General features: G+C 41.5%; 1 protein-coding gene across 1 annotated transcript; it reads right to left on the bottom strand.

The window, feature by feature from the left end:
• Positions 1-1,881: 1,881 nt before the first annotated feature.
• MYL1 (myosin light chain 1) lies at positions 1,882-20,419 on the bottom strand. Its single transcript, XM_033064897.1, has 7 exons — positions 20,124-20,419; positions 9,178-9,205; positions 5,991-6,134; positions 4,074-4,247; positions 3,492-3,569; positions 2,947-2,999; positions 1,882-2,187 (listed from the first exon to the last, which is right to left on the bottom strand). Exons 1-6 carry the CDS (start codon positions 20,244-20,246, stop codon positions 2,971-2,973), a joined length of 576 nt encoding a protein of 191 aa, XP_032920788.1. The 5' UTR covers positions 20,247-20,419; the 3' UTR covers positions 1,882-2,187; positions 2,947-2,970.
• Between the last annotated feature and the right edge of the window lie 3,288 nt (positions 20,420-23,707).

The raw sequence follows: 23,707 nt of genomic DNA, 5'->3' as shown, positions 1-23,707 counted from the left end.
AATTTAGGGTCAAATTTTAAAAAAATTACTAAAACCTTTGGACAGCATAAAAATCCACTGCCAGTACAGTTCTATTAAATACTCTGAAGCTTCACCTCAGTTTAACAGGAAAAGAGTATTCTCTTTGTTTTCATCTGTTTTGTGTGCAACAATTATTTGTACTTTAATTTTTGAGGAGTGAGAGTAGTGTAATTAGTGTTACCTTGATTCCTTGCAATTAAAATCCAGAGAAATACTGTCAGCCTTGTTATGTCTCATAATCTGGCATTTTGTTTTAAACAAAAATTTGAATGTGAGTTTTTAAAAACTAGCAAGCTTAAAAATCTGCCTGCTTCTACAGTGATGAGAAGTCATTTGATTTTGTTAGTTGCTCAGGTCCCAAATATTTTAGAAGTTAATAAAACTTGCAATTTCCAAAAAAACCCATGATGGAAAATTCAGCTTTTCCCTTAGGGCTGTGTCCAGCCTTGGACTAGGCAGGTTCTGTGACCATAAGTCAGTGCAATGTTTACAAGACAGTGTGAAAAAGAGGCTGACAGCATATAGAAATACAGAGATACAGAGATATATAGATAGATACATAGATATAGATATAGTTATAGATATAGATATAGATTAGATATAGATATAGATATAGATATAGATATAGATATAGATATAGATATAGATATGCATATACATACACACACATATATATGTGTCTATTTATATATATATGATGAAATTTTGGTTTGGTTTTCAGTTTTTTGCTTTCCCAACAACTGAGACCCACAGTTTCTTGGAAGAAGAAACTGCCTGGAGCAGGGGTGTATAGGCAGGATGCTGAGGGACAGTAGAATGTGTAGTGGTGTTTGGAGCCTGCTTATCTATCTTGCACTTTTTAAATTGCCCTTTTAGGATGAAGTTTAATAACTCCTTTTTACTTCTTTCTTCTATCCAGGGTTTTTTTGCATTTTGAGTGTAGCAACTGCAAGCCTTTGTAAGCTATCTGCTGGCACAAGTCTCGGGGCAGGGTATAATTCATAGGTTCATTTGGCCCTGTGTCCCAGCATGGGGAGTGTTTAAATGGGAGATTCTTTGGGAAGCCTCAGAAAAGAGGCAGCTGTTGTTTGAAGGGCTGTCGTTTATTCTGGTGCCAGCCACCCCCCTGCACCTGTTGGCACTTGAATTATGGTCATTTTGTGCATAGCAACTCAATAAGGCAAGGTAGGATTTTAATAGAACAGGCTGATACCCACATGGGGATTAAGGCAGCTTCATGAACACTTAAGGAAGAGAGAGGAGTGACATTTAAGGGCAGAGATGGAACAATACTTCCCTGAGCAGTGGCTATTCCCACTGTTGCTACACAAGGGGTAGTTCTTGCCTGGCACTGGGCCTGTTCCCATTTACAGAGCATTTCAGGGTGGCTCTAGCTTCTGATTGCTCTTTCTAGTTATCCATAAAGCTGTAAAGGCAGGCAGCAGGTAGGATTCTTTCCTAAGAGTGCTGTTTACCTTCTGTTGCAGCAGTACAGAGGAGATTTTGCTGCAAAAAGTGGCTCTGAACAGTCCCCTGCAGCAGGACCACCCTGCCTGGTTTTCAATTCTTGCCACCACCTTTGAACCTTTTCTGACAACACATACCAGGTCTTCTTCTCCCAAAAATGTTCTAAGTGCTAATGTTGGTGGTAGTGCCCTAATTAATTACTCCTCCCAGACCCCAAACAAAGAATTTTTCATTAAGATCAAGTGAAATGACCTACTGGACATGTCCATATTTATATTTTTTATAAAACTTTATTTTGTGGTATGCAATGTACAGGGAAAATGAATTAATTGCTAAATGCTGCTTTGAGTGAGTTTGAACAGATGGGGAAAAAAAGACATCATAGCCACAAAGTGACCACAAGAATTTATGGATGCTTTATTTTTCCAAGAAATTACATTGTTTCAATGCAAATAACATGGAAAGAGTTAACTGGGATGGATGGACCCTGGATGGTAGAGTTTATTCAGTGGTAGAGCTTATTGAAAAAGCTCAGGTTTTTTAAATGCAAGTGTAGTGACTCAAAGGTGATACCCATGGATGTGCTGGTAAAAACTGGTGGGGTTGGAGTCATATCATCCAGTTCTATGCAGTTTCCATGTTGACAGACTGAGCAAGAATATCTTGAGTGCCATCTGGTCTTTCTAATTTTGGCTTGTTCTGGGAAGGAATGGGAGAGTTTTATTTGAAGTCAATGTTGGCTGAAGAAACACTTGCAAAATAACAAACTGAGCCCTTGATTTCTGTTTTGAGGTGTTTGTTTCATACAGCTGGGAATGTGTATTTCCTGGGATACAACAACTGACAGTTCACATAAACCCACAACAGTTAATTTGCATTTTAAACACAGCTGCTGTTTTGGGGTGTTTTTTGTGTTTGTTTTTTCTTTCCTCCTCTGGACAAATTAGTATCATATAAAGGTTAGGGGTGAGGGGGGTTCTTATTTTTATTTTCCCCTACTTGTAGGAGAAGTGCTAAATAATTGGATACTTTTGAAGCCCTCTTTTAGCTATTGATAATGACTGTGACAATATTCTTCAGATGATTATTTTGATTGAAGACCTGTTCTCAGTAGCTCACATGAGTATTCAGGCCACTCCACAGAAATCTACAAATTATTAGCAGGTGTTGCTTTGATTTAATTTAAAGAAAACTCAATTGTGCTTGTAGGTTAAATATCTCAGACTGTCAATTTGCATTGTGTTTGAAAAATCTACTAAACACCAATGAATTACAGGGCTGTGAACAAGAGCCAGGAACCTGCACTCCTGCTCTCTTTGCTTTTTGACAGCAGTCTTGTTTTATTATTTTCATATTGTTGCGGAAATGTTGGTGTCATGGTTTTGTAGCCTGTGTTGGCTATGGGTATATAGAAGCCTTATGGATAACAAGTTAAGTGTGCAAATGAGAAGAACATACCATTTGGTACCTGGGGAGTTCCTCTTAGACAGACAGGATGTGCTTTACAAATGCTGTGGAAAAATACACATATGCTAGTTAGAAGGAGCAGCAAATGTTACATAACATTTGGGAAATAATGTGGGAAATAACTCTAAAATTAACAGCTGTTCATGAGCTGATGGCCTTAAAATTAAGGACCTGCTTGGATTTGATCTGATACAGTGATAGAAAGTTTTAAGTGTTTAATGTTGTACAAATTAAGCTGTCTTCTTGCTTAAGTGTGATAAGACAGTAGCTATTGGATAGAATCTCTGCAACCACTCTACAGAAAGTCAGAGTCTAGAGATTTGGTGTTGACCAAAACAGCCTCCTCTGCTGTGGCTGAATGGAGTCTTTTGCATGGTGGGACTGCAGGGTAAGCATATTGCCATATTTTCACACAGAATTCCTTTGACCTAACTCAGCTGGAGCTTTGTCTGATTGGCCTGAGAAGCTAAAAGCCCACTGTGATGAAACTGTAAGAGGGGAGAAATGCAGGATGGAGGCTGAACTCTTGCACCTACCCTCGTAGTTGATGCAGCCGTTTGAGTCCTCCTGGCCTTTCATGAGTTCGTCTACTTCTTCTTCTGTCATCTTCTCACCTGAGAGTGGAGACAGCTTGTTTCATTCTTCCACACAGAACTGAGGCTGAAACCTACTGCTTTCTCAAAGGCTTTCCTTATTTTATGAGTTAGTGAAAAAATACCTAAATATGACATGTGCTTAATTAATTTTAACTTTCATTAGAAGACAGAGACATATATGCATAGGGATTCTAGCTATTCCTACAGAGTGAAGAAATTTCTATGCAGCAAATCCTCTAATTTTGTCCATTTGTGTTATGTCACTGAGATGTCTCTCTATTCATCAAATAACAGTCAGTCTTAAATATCTTGTCTGAATTTAAATGTCAAAAGCCTAGCCTTTTCCTTTGGTCTTTAGTAGGAACCCCAAAGCTCTGATTGCTTTCTTTGTGGATTCACAGTTAGGAAACCCAGAGTCTTGTCTGACTTGGTAGCCTCCTACCTCTTCAAACTTTCCTTCCTCTGTCATGCCTTCAAACAGCAGCAGTTTTGGAAGTGCTTGCAGAGAGGATGATCCCTTACCCAGAGTAGCCAGCACGTGACGGAGCTCAGCACCCATGACTGTGCCATTGCCTTCCTTGTCAAAGACACGCAGACCTTCAACGAAGTCTTCAAAGGTGCCCTGTTCCTTGTTGTTGGCAGCTGCTTGCAGCATGGGCAGGAACTCTTCAAAAGTAATCTTCTTGGCATTCATCTCTGGGAAAAAACCATCAGTTGTTACATGCTATATATTTGTATGTGTATGAGTTAATGTTTGAAAAAATTTGGGGATTGTTCCCCAGTCTCAGGAACGGCCCCAAAGACTGTAGGGCACTTACCCTCTTTACTGAAGGGTTTCCCAGAATTTTGTTATTCTCTTTGCTGAAGGGTTTCCCAGATTTTTTTTACTCTCTGCATTTGTAGGGTTCTGCCCAGATGTAACCAGTTGTTACATGCTAGATATTTGTACGTGTGTTCCTTAGGCATATTTGCCCTCAAATGTGGAAGAGCCTCCCCTCTCTCCTTTTCACAGCTCTTTCTTGCCTTTACCCAATCTTTGCCTCAGAGGTTGACAGTTCCTTTGCAGAATCTGGATTCTCTTACCCTATGAGTTAATTTTCACATAAATCTGATTTTTTTCACATCCAGGATCCTTCTCACATAGTATGCTTGTGTTCATACTATATTTTCCTTTCAGAAATGAAATCTGCTGTATGAGTTAATCTTTGAAAAGATTTGGGGAGTGAGGGAACTGCAGAATACAGTCAAACAAAAATCTTGAGCCCCAGCAATGGGGAAAAGGTAACCAGAGTGGGATGTGGTGACTTAGACAAGCTGCTGAGGTTGCTCACATGTTACTGACCTCTTCAGGGTCTCTTTGATGTAGTGGCATGGCCTATTGGCAAAAGAATAAACTAATTAAAACTAGGAAAGTACAGTGTGGTGAGTTGCCAATAGTAAATTTGGGCATGTCCACAATGGGGACCTCCTGAGCTTAGTCCATCTGACCCCTTTCCTCTCATGAGGCAAAAGCTGTCCTCAGTGAGAACTTCCCCAAGTGTTGCTCATTTTAGTTTGTTTTGTTTGTTTGTTTTTAAGCAAGGCTGCCAAATAAAAGAATCTTTTTTTATTCTCTCTTCTTCCCTTCTGAGTCTTTCCATTGCCAGCCTTCATCTGGGCAGCAACAAAATATGATAGATGGAAATAGATAGACAGATATTTTTCTTATACAGTTGTTACAAAACCTATTTTACTATGCATACATCAAAGTCATTGTCAGTTATTGCTGAAATCACTGAAAGTGCTGGTATGATCTCACCTCTGTGTTAATCCTCAATGCTTCCTGATGGTGCCAAAGCTTTCTGAATTGTTCCTCAGAGTTGTCTTTACCAGGTGAGAGGATGTGAATATAATTTAGCCCATCTTAATATGGTTCTGCATGACTGAAATCAGGGATCACCTGCTTCTAGGTCCTTGTTAAAATGGGGGGACTATAGTGTTTATCCTTTCTTTTTATCTCTAAAAGGGAGGAAAATGAAATAATAAATGGCCAACACATGCTTCAGTGTCCCCAGGTTTGTAGGAGCTTTGGGAAGACCATTCCAGTCAGCTAGAATATACAAGCGGGTTTCCAGTCCCAGGGCATGTCTTGGCTTATGCAGAAGTTCTTGCACTGGGAGGACCTGAAGAGCTGAGTATGAGTTGTTAGAAAAGGATTCACAGCTCTGCAAGCAGGACTGTGAGCAGCAGTGAGTGTGTGTTATACCTGCACTGAGCTGACGTCAAAACAGTCCCTAGAGAGAACTCTCCTTGTCTTAAGCAGATTCCCCATCAGCACCATTCCCTTCCAAAGGAATGAGTGACATACCATGTGTTGTGGCATAGTCCTCCCCTCTTTCTTGCTGTGACTATTGGTGTTCCCCAATCTCAGGAATGACCCAAAAGACTGTAGGCACTTACCCTCTTTGCTGGGGTTTCCCAGAATTTTGTTGATCTCTGCATTTGTAGGGTTCTGCCCCAGTGCCCGGACGATATCGCCAACCTGGCTGAGGGTGATCTTGGCATCACCAGTCCTGTCAAAGAGGAGGAAGGCCTCCTTGAAGTCTGCAAGAGAAAAGCAACATTGAGCCAGGCAGCTCCCTCCTGACAAAGATGTGAGCCTGTTGTCTTCTGGCACTGTTCCACTGACTCCAGGGGAATCTTTGGCCCACAGTCCCAAGAAAAACTCCTCCCCTCTGACATTTCAGTTTCACTATTTTTAAACTTTTATATCTACCTTTCACATCTTTCCTGGCTCTAATAGCCATCAATAGCTTTGTGATTGACCCTGTAGTTATTTCAAGGACAGGGAAAGATAAGTTCTCTACCAACATTGTTGTTCAAGAACAGGTTTCTTCACATCATGTAGCAGCAGATGGTAAAAATGTTGTTATCCACTACACCTTATCTCTCCAGAGAATTGGACTGTCAAGTGCCTAGCAGTGCACACCCTTTGCCTCTTCAGTGGGTTCTGCCTGCAATCCCAGCATCTCAACAACACAGTGCTAATAGGAAACTTGAAGGTGGATTTCAAATGCTTTTACTGTTGTTTTCCCTTAAAATTGCCTTACATTGGGATTTCTGAACATGTTTGTTCCCTCTTTTTTTCCTGTTCTTTGTAGTTTGTCCCTGCTTCTTACAGATGCATGAATATTCCACTTTTCCTGTGGAAGTACTCATGTGTTGCTTTTTTCTGTGCATTTCCAGTGTGTTCACTTTGAGAGTTCACTTCTTTCAGTGCTGCCAAGTGATCAGTGTTCACTTCTTTCCCCTTGTTGGACAAGGCCTTCACATTCAGGCATTTCTCCTACAAAAATCAGTACAGATAATTGCCTTCATTGCATTGCCAGCCTTCATCTCATGTTGTGGAGTTCCATGTCAATCATATTACTGTGTTTTTTGGCTTTTTAGAGTATTTGAATAAAGAAATGTGTCTTTTAAAAAAGAGGAGGGGACAAAGGTCAACTGTGTGGCTAGAAAACTATCTTTGAACCCCATATGCCACAAGCACATGTCACAAGCTCTGTGCTGTTGATCTCTTCTGCACTGCAGTGTCTGATGATGCTGTGGCTTGGCTCCAAATAAACCAAGTGAAATGTCTTTTCCTTGGCCATGATTCTCATCCAGCAGCACACAGGCTTTGTGTCTCACAGCCTGTGGAATGTTCATTCTGTTTTGGGGCAGGTTTCAGAGTAAGAAGCACATTTCAGATTGTCTCTTCATTCATCTTGTGCTGGGGACGTGATGCAGAGGTATTTCTGGTTTTGCTTTAGTCTTCCTTGTACCACCTTGGTGGAGTTGTTGCTGGCACCCAGTAGAAGTGCTGATACACAGTGCCAGCCTGCTAGGCTTTAATCTAATACATCTGAAACCAATCCTCTTACTGCCTCATGTGAGACACCTATAACCCATTGCTGCCACCCGGGCTGTGTAGAGCTTCCTGATATCATCTCCAGCAGCTGAGATGGGTGGAGCTGTAGTGATTTATACCATATGATCTGATCTTTCATCTGCTAAACCAATAACATTTAGCTACAGTGAGGTATAAACCAATGCCAGTGTGCTAATAGCAAAGCCATCAGGACAGTTTCTCTGTCATGAAATTTTATGTTCACTGGGTTCTGAACATGGCTCCCCAGCTTGGAGAAAAGGACTGATACATTTTTGTCTCTCAGACATGCATTTCACTGGAATATATCTTTGCTGTGGGTTTTTATTTTTAATTTTTTTTTAATGGCCAGTCATAGTTTATACCTCTGCTGGAGCAAGCATGTTTAAAGTCTGTCTGAGGATGGTACTACCCAGCTGCTGGTGAATCACCCTGTGTGGATGGAAATAGTTACTGAGGGTGGGCATATCTGCTCTGGGAAATTCTCCCTCTCTCAAGTAGTTTCTATTTGCTCCACTGCTTGGTTCAGCCATTGTAACGTTACAACAGCTGGATGATCTGAAATATAGAGGGAAGCTGAAAGAAATATTTTGCTTCATGACACATGCCAGCAGCTTTGAATTAAGGACATTTTCCCACAAACCCACTCAATCCTTTTGTAAAATTTTCACAATTAGAAGTAAGGAAGATTCCAAATGACTTCTTTTGTGACCAAGAGAGTTTGGACTGCAAGAAGAGAATTGTTACCAGTCCCACTTGCTGCTCTATACCTCTCCTTATTGCTTTGATGGTGTTACTGAGACTAGGCTCATCTTCACAAAGTTTAGGCCTCTCTCAAGACCTGTTTCTAGCTATTCCACTCCCTCTGAATTTCTAGGAAATCCTTGTATCTTCCTTTTTAAACACTTTCTTCAGTCTACTATAAGTGTTACTGATTTTTTGACATTTAAAAATATTACTTAATATAGCCCAAATGCATGTCTCAGGCTATTTGAAACACTTACAGATTTACAGAGGTTCAGTGAAAACTATTGTTCACGTCATTGTCATGTCTGTCTTTCTAGAAGATTGAAACAAAAAAATGTGGAAGCTGCAAGTGCTTTTGAATCAAATAATACAGCAAGATGCTCAAGAATTGCAGCATATCCAGACCACTGTGTAAGGAACAGTTTACACAAGTCGCTTATTTGCTGACTAATTTCCATGCTTAAAGAATATTCTTACAGTAATACAGCCTTTGTTCCTCCTGTTCCTCAACACCTCCTGGCAAAAGTGACATGTAGAACTCTTGCATCTTCTGTTCATGTGAGATCGCAAAGTCGCTGCAGCTAAGTTAAATTTCCAGCCCACTTCCTCCTTCTGTTGTCCTCCTTCTGCCTATTTCCCCTGGGACTGTCAAGTTCAAGACTTATTTTCAGCATCCTTGTGAAGAGCCAGAACAGGAGCACAACTGAAGAAAGGTCAGTAGGTAGAGACAGTGTATTTCCTCTTTGTACCATGGTATCAACTTCTCAGTTCAGATAGCACATGAGCAAACATCCAGATTACATGTAGAGCTATGGTCACCTTCTTGTTCAGCATAAGTCCTGAAGTCAAGAGTGTGGTGATTTGTACCACAGGAAGTCTTAGCTCATTGTTTCATAAAAGTTAATTTCTGAGCCTGCAGCTCTATTTTGTACCCACATACATGTAAAATGCATCAGCTCTCTTGTAACTTACCATCCTGTTGCTCCTTGGAGAACTCGATCTGTTGGAAGGAAATCAATCACAAAAAATAGCTTAGGAAGGGGGGCTGGGGGACAACCTGCATGTTTTCTAAAGCATCCAGCTCAATCCATGAGTCATCTTCCAGAAGAGCAAAAAAGTGGCCTTGTCAAATGTGCAGAAGTAATGCAGATAGCAAAAGAGCTGTTAAGGCTAGTGAATATTTAGCATTTGGTAACCATTTTGTTCCCCCTCCTGCCCCCTGTTAAAGTTTCATTTTGATTTCACTTACCATTGATTTCATCAGCAGAGAAGGACTGCAGTTGGGGAGAGAAAGAGAGAGAAAAAAGAGAACTAGTACTGCTGAAAATGCACTGAGAGAAAGTAAACAGCACGAAGTACCTGAGTGCTTTCTGTCTTGCCTAATGTAGTTAGGCCGTAGCAACCTAATCTAGCAACTTCCTGCATAAAAATGCATCAGCAAGTCTATTCTTAAAGTTTTCTTTAGAGTCTACATCCCAGGCAAAGTCAGAGTGGCAAGAAGCAACAAAAATCCAAAGTCTCTTAACTTAAAAAGAAGTAATTAATTACCATCAGGTCCATCTACTGTTCTGGCATAGATCCATTTTAGTTTTACCATTTGAAGTAATATTTCTAAACAAGCAGCTTTTTTTATTAACATAGAAATTTAATTAATCCCTTTAAATTTGTGACTCAAATTAGTTTTTGATGTTTCATAAAGTACTAATTTATGATATTTGCTTATATAAAAATACAATTTTTCCTCACCACTTTAGCTGGTTGCATTTGATTAAAAAAAGCTTAGGAAATTGTAACCCTTCTGTCGGAAGCTATGGGACCTGCACCACTACTATTGCCTGGTTCAGAACTGGAATCTAACTGGAAAACCTTTCATAGCCCTTTAGGTTTAAAGAGGAAAACCAAGCAAACCTAATCTGTCTTCTGGATTGTCCTTCCCCCACCCCCAAGACCCAACATGGGCAAGAAGCCCGATTTACTTCTGTCAAATACACTGGCTGGCTTCTAACTATTCTCTTTCCAGTGCACCCACCATGGCTGAGTTGGAAATGCAGAGCAGCAGACAGGCAGGAAGGATTAGCTGAGAGGTTCTTGAGAGTGGTCCTGCTTTCCTCGCCTTTCTTCCCCTTATTTATCCGGTAGCGCTGACGGCATTGCCTGGATTAGGTGTCAGAAGGAGGAGATCCCTCCCCTTGGCGAGTTCTTTAGCTTTCTTAGGGCAAAGTGACAGGAGGCTCCATGTCTTGATGGACATCTTATGATGGTTATTTTTAGGAGGCTGAAGAGGGGCAGGGAGTGACAAGCAATAAGTTTGATTCATGTCAGCACTTTCTGGGTCCGTACCATCAGGAGGAGATATTCCTTTTCCAGACCTACCAAGACTTCCTTATAGGGAAGGATTCTGTTTCTCTGATAAGCTGTAGGGTCAGTGAGCAAGGAGCATCGAGGGTGAGGAGTGCCACATGGTTGCCATCTTGCAGGATGTGTGAGATGTAGCTGAATGGTCCTCATATCTTTGCTGGGCTTTGCTCAACCCCTTACATGGATCATACAGTGCCCAACATTAGATGAGTAGTACTGCTGCCTCTCTGCTCAAGGGAATCCAGTTGTTGACACTGAGTGGAAAAGTTACCTGTCAACAGAGGTGGTTTCCTGCTGTGAAGCTCTTCCTCTGCACTGATCACGTTTTCCAAATTTTTAACATTGTAAAGGGAAAAATTATTCACAGAATCACAGAATGACCAGGTTGGAAGAGACCTTCAAGATCATCAAGTGCAACCCATGCCCTAACACCTCAGCTAAACTATGGCACTGAGTGCCACATCCAGTCTTTTTTTGAACACATGGAGGGATGGTGACTCCACCACCTCCCTGGCAGACCATTCCAGTACTTTATCACTCTTTCCATGGAAAACTTTTTCATAATATCCAACCTGTATCTCCCCTGGCACAGCTTGAGATTCTGTCCTCTGGTTCTGTTGGTTGTTGCCTGGTAAAAGAGACCAACCCCACCTGAGCACAGCCACCTTTCAGGGAGTTGTAGAGAGTGATAAGGTCTCCCCTGAGCCTCCTTTTCTGCAGGCTGAACAGCCCCTGTGTTGTTTTGGAACCAGTTGTATGAAGTTAGTGGCTGGTGTGTAGATGTACCCTGCAGGGCAGTGGGAAATCTGTATTCACAGTAGCCTGTGATCTCGAGGATATTCTTCCTCTGGGGCTTGTGTTAGGCAGGGCACCAGGGTGCTGGGTTTAGAGCTCACAGGTGTGTACAGAAGTGCTGCTGCTCCAGCATTGTGAGGTTGAGACAAAGGAGAAGCTGTGGTAGAAGCCAAGGACCCCCAAAGCCTTTGTGAACTGGAAGGATGGCTGTTCATGGTGGGGAAAGGGGTGCTTGCTTTTTGGGTTGCAGGGTGGTCATGGTGGGCCTACAGGAGCAGGAGGTAGAGGCTGCAGCTTCTTCAGTAGCAAAGACCAAGGCCCACCATGTAGGACCCCTCAAGACCAGGTCAAGTATCTGAATGGATGTTAAGATGTGTAAAAGGACAGGCAAACTTTGCTCCAGGCTTCTCCCTTCCCTTTTGCCTCAACCAGATCAAGAGTGTCATGAAGCTAGGCTGGGAATAGTTGTGTGACAACAACAGAATGCCAGTTCTGAACTCAAATACCCACTTTTAATTTCTATGGGTTGCCTCTGCTAAGCAGTCACTGCTCCTGGTTTTCTAATGATGAGAATTAGTGAGAAAAACCTCCTGTAGCTTGCTTAGTTACCCTGAAGAGAATCTCTGAAAATATACCTGAAGAGAATACCCCAAAAAGACACAATCACAACCTTTATGATTGTGTCTTTTCAGTATACTGAATACTCTGAATGGAAGAATCAAATTCAATCTGACTTAATTGTTTCTAAACTGTTGTTTCTAAACTGAACAATCAATTTCAGTGGATTTGAGATACTAACCACCTACCTCCTATTAAAAAAAAAAAAAGATGTGACTGCAAAGATTCTTCTGAGCTTCTCATTTTAGCTGGAATATGCTCTGTTCAAACAAATTATTTGCATTTTTAAAAAAAACCTGGAAATATACTGAGTATGAAGAAAGCTCTGCTGACAATTCTTTGCTTTTGGTTGGTTTGTTGTTGGGTTTTGATGTTTTTTGCTCTCTGTAATCTGTTAGCCTGTGGGAATAGGATGTGTTCATGATGGTGTAGCCACAATCAGGTGAGGCTGCACAGAAAGGGGAGTGATGGTTTTGCCCTGAGTTTGCTGACAAAGGTTTAGCAGAGTGCAGAGCTCCTGATTTTCACTGGCTGGGGCTGGAATTCAGGCAAGTGAGAAAGCTCATCGAGATCTTGGCCATCAGTCCCCATGCATGAACAGAGGAGCTTCTGAAAGACTTTGGCAGACCTGAAATGGTTCTGGGTCCATGTAGTATGTTGATTTTTGTGGAATTTTATTTTTGCCCTCAGTGTCTTGCTCTCTAGTGCTGGTAACTGGGAAATGTTCCTCTGAAAACAGATTTGAATTTTTTTTTTTTTTTTAAGGAAAAACTTAGACTCCTTTTCTTGAACAGTTAGGTTCTATGTTTGGCTACAACAAAACTCATTCCAAAAGATGCCAAGCATAAAATAACTGGAGTGCATTTGTCTTGTGCATAGAAAACAGATACCTGGATTAGTCATCTGACTTAAATGGGCTATCAAATATTATCAGCTGAGAGGGGGCTACATATAAGCTGATTGTCTTTTGACCATATGAGAGTTTGGCTCAGAGTTCAGATGAGGAAAAACCAATGCACCATATCAGTCCTTCACTTTAGTTCTGATCCTTAAATAAAATCTCACCAGGTCGAGTTTTACTGGGGAGGAATATTCTAGCATGAGCATGTTGCAATTACTTAAATTAAGAATCACCCTGCTCTAAAACATTAGGTCTGTTGGGTCTTTCAGTAAGGGCTGCTACAAAATGGCCTAGAAGAAAAATATTTCAAATACTCCTTAAAAGAAATTGAAGTTGAGATTTCCATTTCTAAAAAGTGATATCAGAAAACTCAAAAGGGACAAATAAGTATTTTGCAGTGGCTTGGTTTTTGTTCTAATCCTGGCAGTGTTCTCTGCTTTGTCAGAGGACACTGTGAGTCTTGAGGCTTTAGGGAAGATTTTGATATTTCAGGGAGTTCAGTTTAACAAAAACTGAATGTCCCACCCCTAGCAAAAAGAATGAAAGGTTGAAGCAACTGCAACACATGGGGAAGATCAGAATGACTTGGATTTCTCTAAGTTCATATAGCCCTTATTTATGGGCAGTTATAAGAAAAATGTGGTGTGTTTTGAGTTTGGGGTTTTTTTGTTTGTTCGTTTTGTTCCTTGCATTGTTTGTGACTACCTTGTAGTAATTCTGTTGCCAGAGGCATTTTGACCAGGTCCCAGTTAAAGGGTGGGGCTGATGGGGTTGTGTGCAACTCTTTATCACCATCTAAAACAAATCCTTATTTCCAAATGAATAGCAAAATTCCTGATTTCCCACAAGAACTGCTTTATGTGCCTTGGGGCCCCAAGCTTTGCAGTGTGATGCTGCACTCATCTTTTTAGGCTGCTGGGACTGAGGGGCAGCTGCCTTGTGCTGACTGAACCTTAGGAAAGGTCTAGACAGGATGAAAAGCCCTGGGAAAAGGTGCTGCTGGGGGTTAAAGCATGAAGCTGCTCCATCTGTTTGTTACCTTTTGGATGAATGACAAGAAGTGAATCACCTTAGGAGTTTATTAGAGAATCACCAGCTATTTCAAGGTATTGTCTCTTTAAAAGAGACTAAGACATATCAGGTACCTTGGAAAATCAGAGAGGAGAAAATTTGAGATTCTACTAGGATACTCATGGTATATTTAGTCTTCTGTTTAGGACTGGAGGGAATTTTAAATTTATTTTTTAAAATTAAGAGAGGATTGTGGCTACATTAGTTTATATGATTCCTGCTCACTATTGACGTCTGCTCCTTGACTAATACAGCTGCACATCTTTTCTAGTAGACATCTCTGACTGCAGGATTACACAGCCTCCAAACCCTCTGAAAAGCAGGTTTTCCTGTCCCTTCCCTTAGTTCTGTAACTTGTGCAGTCAATGCCACAGGTTTTAGAGAGGCTGCTTCTCATTTAAGTAAGAATTAACGTGATGGATTCAGCTTCCTGCCATATGAAGCTGAGAAACATTAGAAGAGCTTTTGAGAAACTGAGGTCTGTTTTGAGGACAGAGCTGCTTAGAAATACAACTGAAGAAAGAATAAAAACAATTCCCATTAATACAAGAGAGAAAATTGCATACTGTGAAATACTATGAGGTTTGAAAGAATAGTTCAGAAATATCTCTGTTTAATTGACTTGACTGCAGATTAATTTGAATTTTTTCCCTAAGCATTTTGTGTAACTTTCCAGTTTATAGCTTTTTAAAACTTGAAACTTCACAGTTACTTTGCAGCTGTGCTCAAACTTTTGGATGAGCCTTGACGTTGAGTTAATGTGCCCTTCTGAAATGTCTGGGTGTGATACGTGCTGTCGCTGCACTCCTGATCATATCCTTCTGAACACATTCCATCAGCTTGGGGGAGAAAGTGCCTTCAGCTGTGCTCATTTGTAAACATGCCCCATTTCTAATTGCTTTTGTGCTTTATTGTGTAGAATCAAGGGGATACACAAGATGTGAGGCTCTGGAGCCCTGCTTTTGGAGAGATTTCTTGTTTTAACATGCCTCCCAGTGGCACTGTTAGAGTATTAATGTAATTTAAACGCTTGCTACTTGACATTTAAGTGCCCTGTGGTAAACTAGCCAGTTGAAAGTGCTTCTTGGCAGTGGGTATAAGAAGTAATAAAGCCTTAGAGAAACTAGGGCAATTTTCCAGGTTGCTTGTTTCATATCTTCTTACAGACAACTTCTTTCTCTGCTTGTCATTGGCTATATTTGTCACCTTCTTCTTGCCTTATGTAAGATTAACTCAAGTATCTTGTTACTATCTTTTACAATGTCTCTGTGCTCTCAGGGGGCTTAAAACCATATTTTAGAAATATTGTGAGGTTGTTTTGATGGGACATAACTCCTGTTAACATTTGGAGTTATACTGTGAGCTCTCAAAATGTTACATTTTGTGTAATTTGCTTTTTGCTGTTTCTACTAGAGTTTGTCATTCACCAGAGCCTCCAAGGGCTATAGGTATTCTTTTTAAAATGCTGCTAAAGCTGTGAATTACTAAGAATGCATCTTGTTTAAAGAAAAAAAAAAAAATCATTATTTTTCAAACAATTTTTCCAGTTAGCAACATTAAGGAAAACTTTCTACTAATATATGTGGGTCATCTCTACTTTTGATGGGCTCCTTGCTTAGCAGAGTTTAGGAAGAAAAGGAGGCAAAGTTCTTCTGAAAACTTTGTAAAAAGAACTAAGCTGTGGGTTTTATGTTGTTTCCACCACCCTCCCAAGGGGCTGTCTGGGTGTGCAGTCCTTGTCCAAGTTGCCTGTCCTGGGACACCTTTGTGCCTTGCCTGTCCTGTGTCTGTCAGCAATGTGGCTGTGCTGTGTCAGTGGTGAGGTTCACAGAGGCCAGGGCTGGGGCTGGGGCTGTTCTGGGCTGGATCCTGGCTGGTGCTGGGTCAAAGCAGTAGCAGGAAGCTGGTCTGGATGGGCATCTGAGAGGCACCTTTACATCCCTTAGGATCAAATTCATATTGATCTGTCCATATTGCCTTGTCCCCTTCCTAGCTGTAAGGACACTTGGGGCTGGTGACTTTGTCCAACAGATCACCCATCCTAGGGAATCCTTCTGCAGTCATAGCTGGAGACAGATCAGGAATCATTTGAAGACCTGAGCCAAAAGCTTCAAGTAAAAACCTGCCATTTCCTAAGAAAGCCCTTAGCACTTCTGAGCAAAGTTATTCTTGACATTCCTGCTCTCACTCCTGGCTTCGCGTGGAGTTTGTCTGCAGCACAACAGCTCTCCAAGTGCTTCAGATGACATTTGCAGTGCTGCTTGCCCTCCAGCACAGGAGCTTTCTGTCAGTGCATTTTAGTGAGTTTATCTCTCTCTCTGGTTATATCCAAAGCAATTTCTGTTCAGAGATGACCTACTCAAGTAGTGAATGTGACAAGAAATAAGGACACTTGGAGAAACATTTTTTACTGCCTTAAGAGCTCTGCAGTTAAAAACAATCAGTTAAAACAATCACAGGCTTGCTTCCATGCAACAAGCATCATCATCATGCATCACACAGTTACACAAGATTTTAGCAAGTCTTTACTAGTTGGTAGCTTTTAATTGTTTTCCTTCTAAACACTTGGGTGGCTTATCTGCAGTTGGGCTTGGCATAATTGATGTTCTGGGATTTCAGTCTTGAAAATGCCAGCATAGGACACCCTGAACCTCACTTCCACTGTGGACACTTGCCCAACCTCTGTCACTACTCAAGAGAAGATACTCAGCTGTATCCTTGAAGTAAAGAACTTAGTGTGAGACCAGATCAGGGCACCAGACATTCAGATCACCATCTGCAGAGCAGAAGCCTGTGAAACACCGCCCTCAGCATCTTCAGCACATACATCCCAAAACATTCCAGCTGATTTTATGAGCCTGGGCTCTGTCCAAGGACTGGTTCCATGTGCTAGGAAGGACCTTTAGATTTCCAGCAGAAAACCAACATACTTTTCTTGTTGGTAATAGGGACTAAGTTATACAGATTTGTGCAATGGGAAGTTTTTACATTTCCCACTGCCTCAGTTGCAAAACCAAGCATGAGACCTCTGCATCATTCATGTTTCATAACAGTTGCTGCAGACATAGACTCATAGTAGTGCTTTTTATGAGTTAAACATTTCTTCTCACTCAGGCTTGTGTGGGATAAAACAGATAAGGTGTGGTTTTAGGAGTGTACTGGGCCACAGTTTTAATTGTAGAATTCTTGAGGGTCTCTCAAGAAATTATCTATATGCTAATTTTGATTTTAATCATGGTTAGTTTCTAGCGGTGGCTCTCATTTGTGTCTACTGCCCTGTTCTCAGTTATTATTTTATCTTTAAATTCTGTGCCTATTCAAATGCAAGACATGTTAGTAATAAGGAAAATTGGAAATACACATTTGGTCTGGTGAGGCTTGTGCAAAGCAGGTTGAGTTTTTATGCTGTTCCCTGAGTAGAGGGAAATAGGTCTTCATATTTCCATTTAAAAGCAAGTTCTTCATCCCTGCCTTCATTCTCTTCCTATGGTTGTTATACTGTAGCCCAAGGTGAGCTGTAAAAGGGCAGAGTTTGGAGATTTGAGTCTACCAGTTGGGTATTCCTGTTATTCAGTTTTATAGTCAATAGATGTTGCTCAGAAATAGAACATCTTATATTAGCTGCTGTTGGCACTAGCATATCACCAAATATTTGCTCTTATTGGGTTAATGTCAAGAGATTGATAAAGAACAGAAAAGTGAATGGTGTGTCACAACTTTATCACAGCTCCTGATGGTGATAGAACAACCCAGCTTGAGTCCTCTTAAGGAAGGAGGAGAAAAAAAAAAGCACCAAAGCTGTGAAATGTGTACTCCAAAAAGTCCAGAAAACCAGATTTTCTGCAGAGAAGGCCATCTGAGCGGGGAGGTACCACCAGGAGAACCACTACTCTTGTTTGCAAACCACCATGTTTGTTTTGGAGACTGTTATGAATTCTGCCAACAGAGAATGAAGTGCACAAATTTGGCTGCTGTAAGGCCTGATTGGGCAACTCTAGCCTTACCTACCCCAGCTGGATGTGTCTTTCTAAAAGCTAACAAAGCCTTTCTGTGTGTCTACCTGCTGTGTGGCTGCTCAAATAATCATGGCACTGGAGCCTGACATCCCCAGTCACCTCTCCTGAGTAGCAGGCTGCTAATTCCCTGAGGAATGCAGGATAGCCCAGCTGATCCCCTTGTTTAAAGTGATGTAGCTTTTGTCTCCATGTGTAAATCACTGCAAAGAGCCCTGGATCAGGATTGTTCACTAAATCACAGTCAAAAGCTTACTTTTAAGTACGTACTCACTGCCTCCAAAGTTTGGCTGGAGATGGTGCTGTTGCTTTTATCATGCTGAAAATTTGATGATTGAATGGAAGGACTGAGAAATAATTGAGGGACTGGGCTAAGACTCAGAAAACTTTGATTCCTTTCTCTGCCACACATCGTAGACAAGTTACTTATAACCTGGAATTGTTTCTCTTCACCGCCTGAACTCTCAAAATGTGAAAAGGGGTAAAAACCCATGGTGGCTGCTTGGGACCCCAGAAGAAAATACTTTGTCTGGTGTCTTTTAAAAGAAAGTCTCCCTAAATTCTATCTTCTTTTATCAGTCTGAATATGATACAACCTGGAGAGTTCTCTTTGTCCTACCAGTGTATATTTCTCGCTGCCATTTCCTTTAGGTAAAGGAGTGAACTGCAAAGATGCCTCAGAGTGCAATCTGACATTTTTTAGCTGGTGATGTATTATTATTTATGTAAAGACAGATTAGCTAGGTTCAATGGAGTTCAAAATTGTATTTTCTCCTGATTAACTGGACATAGAAATCTATCAAATTATATTAAGTTATTTAGCAGGAAATTCAGCTTGGTTCCCATCATCTAGTGCAATGTGAGGCCTAATCTAATTTTCAGACTATGTTCAAAACTAGTGGTTTTTCCCTGCACTCTTCAAAATTCTGAGTACTTCAAAATGTCTTTTTTGTTCCTCTTGTCAATGGCTTCAGCTTCACTCTTATGAGAAATACATACTTTTTAATAAAAACAGTGATTACAGATTGGGAAAATTAAAGTAAACTTGGAGAAGTTTCACTAAATGGCTTAACATCTCAGGACTATATGTATTAAGGTATCTGAAATACCATTAATCCTGTGTAGGTCCTATCAGTAGTATTTGTCCTTCTTTTACCCATAATAGGCATGATTCTTTATGTAGAATTTAGCAAATTGGTCCTGGGACCAATCAGCTTGCCAGGTAGGTGCAGAATAACTATTTATAGTCCTACTCAGAGAAACTAGTCTGTCCATCTCTTAACTGCTCAGCCTCCCTCTCCTTTTTCCTAAGTAAAGAATCTCCCAAAATTCAGGAGTTTTCTTCAAAGGACAACAGTTACTGATGTTGGTTGACGTGAAAAATCTAAAGACATTATGAGAACAAATGACAGTGCAGAGGAAAACCTCAAAAAGGCTCTTTCTCTTTGTTGCTTTCAATTTGCAGCAAATTAGAAATTCTGAGCAAACATGTAAGGATGAGAGGAAATCACTTGAAATGCTTCCATCCACGGCTTTCTTGCTCATGGTCTCACCAATGTTTGTTGTACAGTGCAAATGGAGAGAAAATAAGCCAATGTGCCAAATCTCTCTGGTTTAAACTGTTTTGTTTTGTTTCTTTTAAAGGTAAGTTATATTGATCTCAAAGCACATGACCGAAAGGTCATCAGGTGGTTCAAACATTTGGAAAAGAATTTTAAATGATAAAAGATTGTTTTTGTACAGAGCTATGGGAAAACATTGTATTTCAAGTTTCAGTAACCCCTTTCCTGTCCTTATGTACCTACTTAAGGGTTTTTTAGGCTTTTTTTTTTGTTGTGTATTTCTTTTAAATTTATCTTTACTGAAGAGGTGAGACTGGTACCAGTTGGGTAAAAAGTTTTGAGGTCCACACTCCAACATAGTTTTGACATCCCCAGGCTTCACTCCTTTGTTAAATCATGCAGCATGCCTTACACCCTACAGCTCCTAGAATGGTCAAAAGCTCAGGCAGGCCAGCAAATCCACCAGCTGAGGTTACTCATTCATTTCCTCCCAGTCCCCAAACCGGAACCAAACACACTCAAGGCTTCACTGCAGCTCTTGGGCAGGGCTCTGCTGCCCTTCCCCTGCGGGCCCCCACCAGCACAGTCTCACCCATTTACCTTGATGCTCTTGAGGTCGATGGCAGGTTCTTTGGGCTTGGCTGGTGCAGGTGCAGGCGCAGGTGCTGGTGCAGGCGCTGGTGCTGCGGCTGCTGGTTTCTTTACGTCCTTCTTTGGTGCCATTTTGTGTTGCTTAAACTGGCAAGTAAAAGTGCCCTAAAAAAATGTTTTAAACAAACCCCAACAAACAAAACTCACTTAATAAGTGATTCCTGGGAGAGGAGCAGTGGTCAGAATGAGCTACAGCCTGTACCCTGGAGGAATGAGCTACAGCCTGGACCCAGTGTGCTAAACCCTGTAAGGGCATATATATATTTCACTTAGTGCCTCATACAGTCCTGACACATGCAGCTGGATTGGACAGCCTGATAATCAAGGGGGATGTCATTCTAGCTAGAGCTATAAATGGAATATAAGAGTTCAGGGCTTCATGAGATCAAGGGACTTTTTTCCCCTTTAAAACACAGTGCACCTCCCCTGTCTTTTTTATGCGTGCAAAGGAGAGGGAAATATAACAAGCCCAGTTTCAGATCTGCTGTTGATCTGAAATTTGGATATGGATTGAATGGTCCTTTTTCCTAATCAGAATTTTAGTTCTGCTTAAGTAATAAATCTTTCCTTCCTTCCTTCCCTCCCTTCCCCTTTTCGCCCATGCCTCTGTAGTACTCCAGGAGGATTCAATTTCAAACGGTAATTTGACTTTCATGGCTGGGGAGATCAGATTTTTCCAACCCCATTTGCCTCTCTCTACACCCCTTCTCTCCTCCTCTGCTTCCTTTTTGTTCAAGGAAGTGTTGTTCAAGCAAAGGCTCTGAGTGTTTAAAAATAAAGCAGACAAATACGGAAAACACTGCGGTACCTTCAGCCAAGGCATCTCTCCCTGACCTGACCCTGGGTGTCTTTCAGCTGTTCTTACTTTTCCTTTCCATCACATTAAGACTGTGCTTAAAATTGAAAATTGTTTCCTTTAATCTTTTTCTTTGATCTTCTTTCTCCTCTCTTAGGGTTGAGCTGTGCCCTAATAGAATGGAGATCAGCTGGATGTTGTCTTCCCACACTGAAAGGTTTCCCTTTGTAATGTATTTATTATTATAAACTAGCCATGAGGCAAATGGAGGCACTTCTGTTTTCACCTTGTTTGCCTGCCATCCTGTGTCCCTTGTTTATCCTTCTACCCCTCAGGATGTCCCTGCTCTCCAAGCTCTCCAGGAGACACAGCTTTCAGGAGAAGATGGATTTTATGTTTTCACTAAACTTTTTCCATGACAGCAAAACAGCTTCTAACTGTTTAAACTTGATGATTTCCCTGAGATTTTCCACAGAAAAATCCTGGAGCACTGATTGTTCCTCCCTTGTCTAGCAATCCCTCTCCTATTTACTCTCCAGACTCCTGAAGTTTTGTGCTAGTAAGTGCAAGACTTTTGATGGGGCCCATGTTTCTGTCTCATGAGCTATACTGTAGAATGTTTTGTACTTAGAAGTCAAAAGCTTGAAGGTCTGGATATCCAGGCACTTGCATTTTCAATTAATGTGTTTTAAGGAAGGTAAGCTTACCCAAAAAATGCATACCAAGAAGAGGGGTGGAGAGTGGCTAAAAGTGTACTTTCATGTAGGATCATGCTCACATCTCTTCTTTGCTACAGCCCATGACCTTGAGCAAGAGACTAGTTGGAAGTTGAGTCATCCCTTTAGAATCAGTAGACCTATATTGATGGATATAATTTGAAGCCTTGTCTCAGTCTCTACTTTAGACAACACAGACACAATGACTTTATTTCCTATTTCTCTACCTTTAGCAAAGGCTGTGATGTATGAGCTCTGCTGGCTGTCTCCAAGGTGCTCTAAGGAGGGATTCCTGCTCTGCTAGACTGTCTGGGAAGGTGGTAGCATGGACTTTGCAGGAACCTGTGGGCTGCCATCCCCAAGGGGGCATCTCTAATGATTCTGATGTTTTACATTGGCACAAACCAAACTTCAGTGAATCCATCAGTAGAATGAATCCTGAAGGTGTAACTTGGATGGAAATAGTCTAAACTAATTTTTATGCATCACTACACCTATGAGAACTTTCATTGCAAGAAAGAATTGGCAATGATCTAATAATTTCTATGATCACCTGTGATTTGCAATAAAAAGATCCTGAAAGCCACCATCAAATATATTTTTTAAAGGAAGAAGAAATTGCAGGAATGAAGAACAAACTTAGTGGGTTTTTGGCACAATTGTGGCCTGTGTAATAATGCAGATGTGTCTGGATATGCTTTATTCTGCCAGTAAAGGTGGTGCTGTGATTGCTGACCCAAAATAATCGTATACTGATTGGATGAGAAGATAAAACAGGTATGGAGGAGGAGGATAGCAGTCCTTATTTCTATTCCTGTGTCGGGACAGGACACCACAGGTTTATCCACCTAGCAAGCCTGGATGTGTCCCAAGACATCTCTGGGAACATGTCAGGTATGTCCTTAGGGAGCAAAGTCATTCCAGGTGATGCAGAGACATGTCCCTGGCATGCAGCTGTGTCAGGAGAGGATTAAGTTGGGTTTAGGAAAAGGGTTTTCACGCAGGGGGTGGTCAAGCACTGGAACAGGCTCCCCAGGGTGGTGGTCACAGCACCAAGCCTGACAGCTCAGGAAATGTTTGGTCAATGCTCTCAGGCACAGGGTGTGATTCTGTGCAGGGCCAGGAGTCAGACTCAGTGATCCTTGTGGGACCCTTCCAACTCAGGATATTCTGTGATTCTGTGATCTTGCATGGCAGCTGAGGTTTACAGTTCTTTGTGCCATCTTTCCTAGGCTGTGGGTTCCAGAGGCTGCAGCAGGAAGGTTCCTCTTTCACTTTTAGCAGCCACTTTTTGCGAGCAGGATTGCCAAAGCAAAATCCAGGGTCTCCCTTGTGCTTGCTAGGACTTGCCAAGATCCACGTGCAAGGGAAAGCAGCAGCAGCTGGAAATGATAATTCAGGGGCATCTTCCTTCTTGGGTGCACAGCTCCTGGGCAGGGCATGGATGCTTCTCTCCTGCAGAAGAATTCATGTTGAGGGGAATGAACAGTGATGAAGCTTCAGCTTTCCCAAGGGCCCAGAAAATTCAGTATTGAGAAAGGTGTTGGTTGGCAGCCATGTCCTGTCAGCTCTGCTTCTCACTGACACAGAGGGCAGCTTGCTTGGGGCTTGCCTGGTTTTTATTGGTTTAATTGATGAGGATACAGTTCTGACCAATGCAAACCTTCTATGCATTTGGGCTGGATTTAGTTGAACTAACATAGTGGAAGTGTGTTTTACATCCAGATCATTGAAGTGATTCATTCTGGCACTTCTCAAGTGGAATATATTCCTTTTGTCAGGCTAAAGTCACAGAGAGGTGGTATCAATTGCAGCACCAAAATGGAAATGGGAATACCTATACTGGGTATTGAGAGCTCTGTCTTTCTGGTCCAGGTTTAAAAGGAGAGCTCTGATTTGGGCTTCCTGTAGCCCAGGGAGTCAAGCCCTTCTTCAGGAGGTGGGAGCTGATGGCTTAAATCCATACTGTGAAGTAGAAGACAAGATGTTCTGTATTTCAGTGCAAGCCCTGGAGCTGTTGG

The sequence above is a fragment of the Catharus ustulatus genome, chromosome 7 (genome assembly GCF_009819885.2).
Source record: "Catharus ustulatus isolate bCatUst1 chromosome 7, bCatUst1.pri.v2, whole genome shotgun sequence".
NCBI classification, from domain to species: Eukaryota; Metazoa; Chordata; class Aves; order Passeriformes; family Turdidae; genus Catharus; species Catharus ustulatus.
Note: the sequence above shows the minus strand (reverse complement) of the source record. Positions and strands in the feature narration are given on the sequence as shown.

What these genes read in the sequence shown, in the direction of transcription:
- MYL1 (XM_033064897.1), bottom strand. Translation starts at nt 20,246, where the DNA reads ATGGCACCAAAGAAGGACGTAAAGAAACCAGCAGCCGCAGCACCAGCG. An exon ending in TCGACCTCAAGAGCATCAAG is followed by an intron (nt 9,206 to 20,123) that starts GTAAATGGGTGA and finishes TCCTTCCAACAG; the next exon opens with ATCGAGTTCTCCAAGGAGCA. An exon ending in CTCCAAGGAGCAACAGGATG is followed by an intron (nt 6,135 to 9,177) that starts GTAAGTTACAAG and finishes TTTCTCTTGCAG; the next exon opens with ACTTCAAGGAGGCCTTCCTC.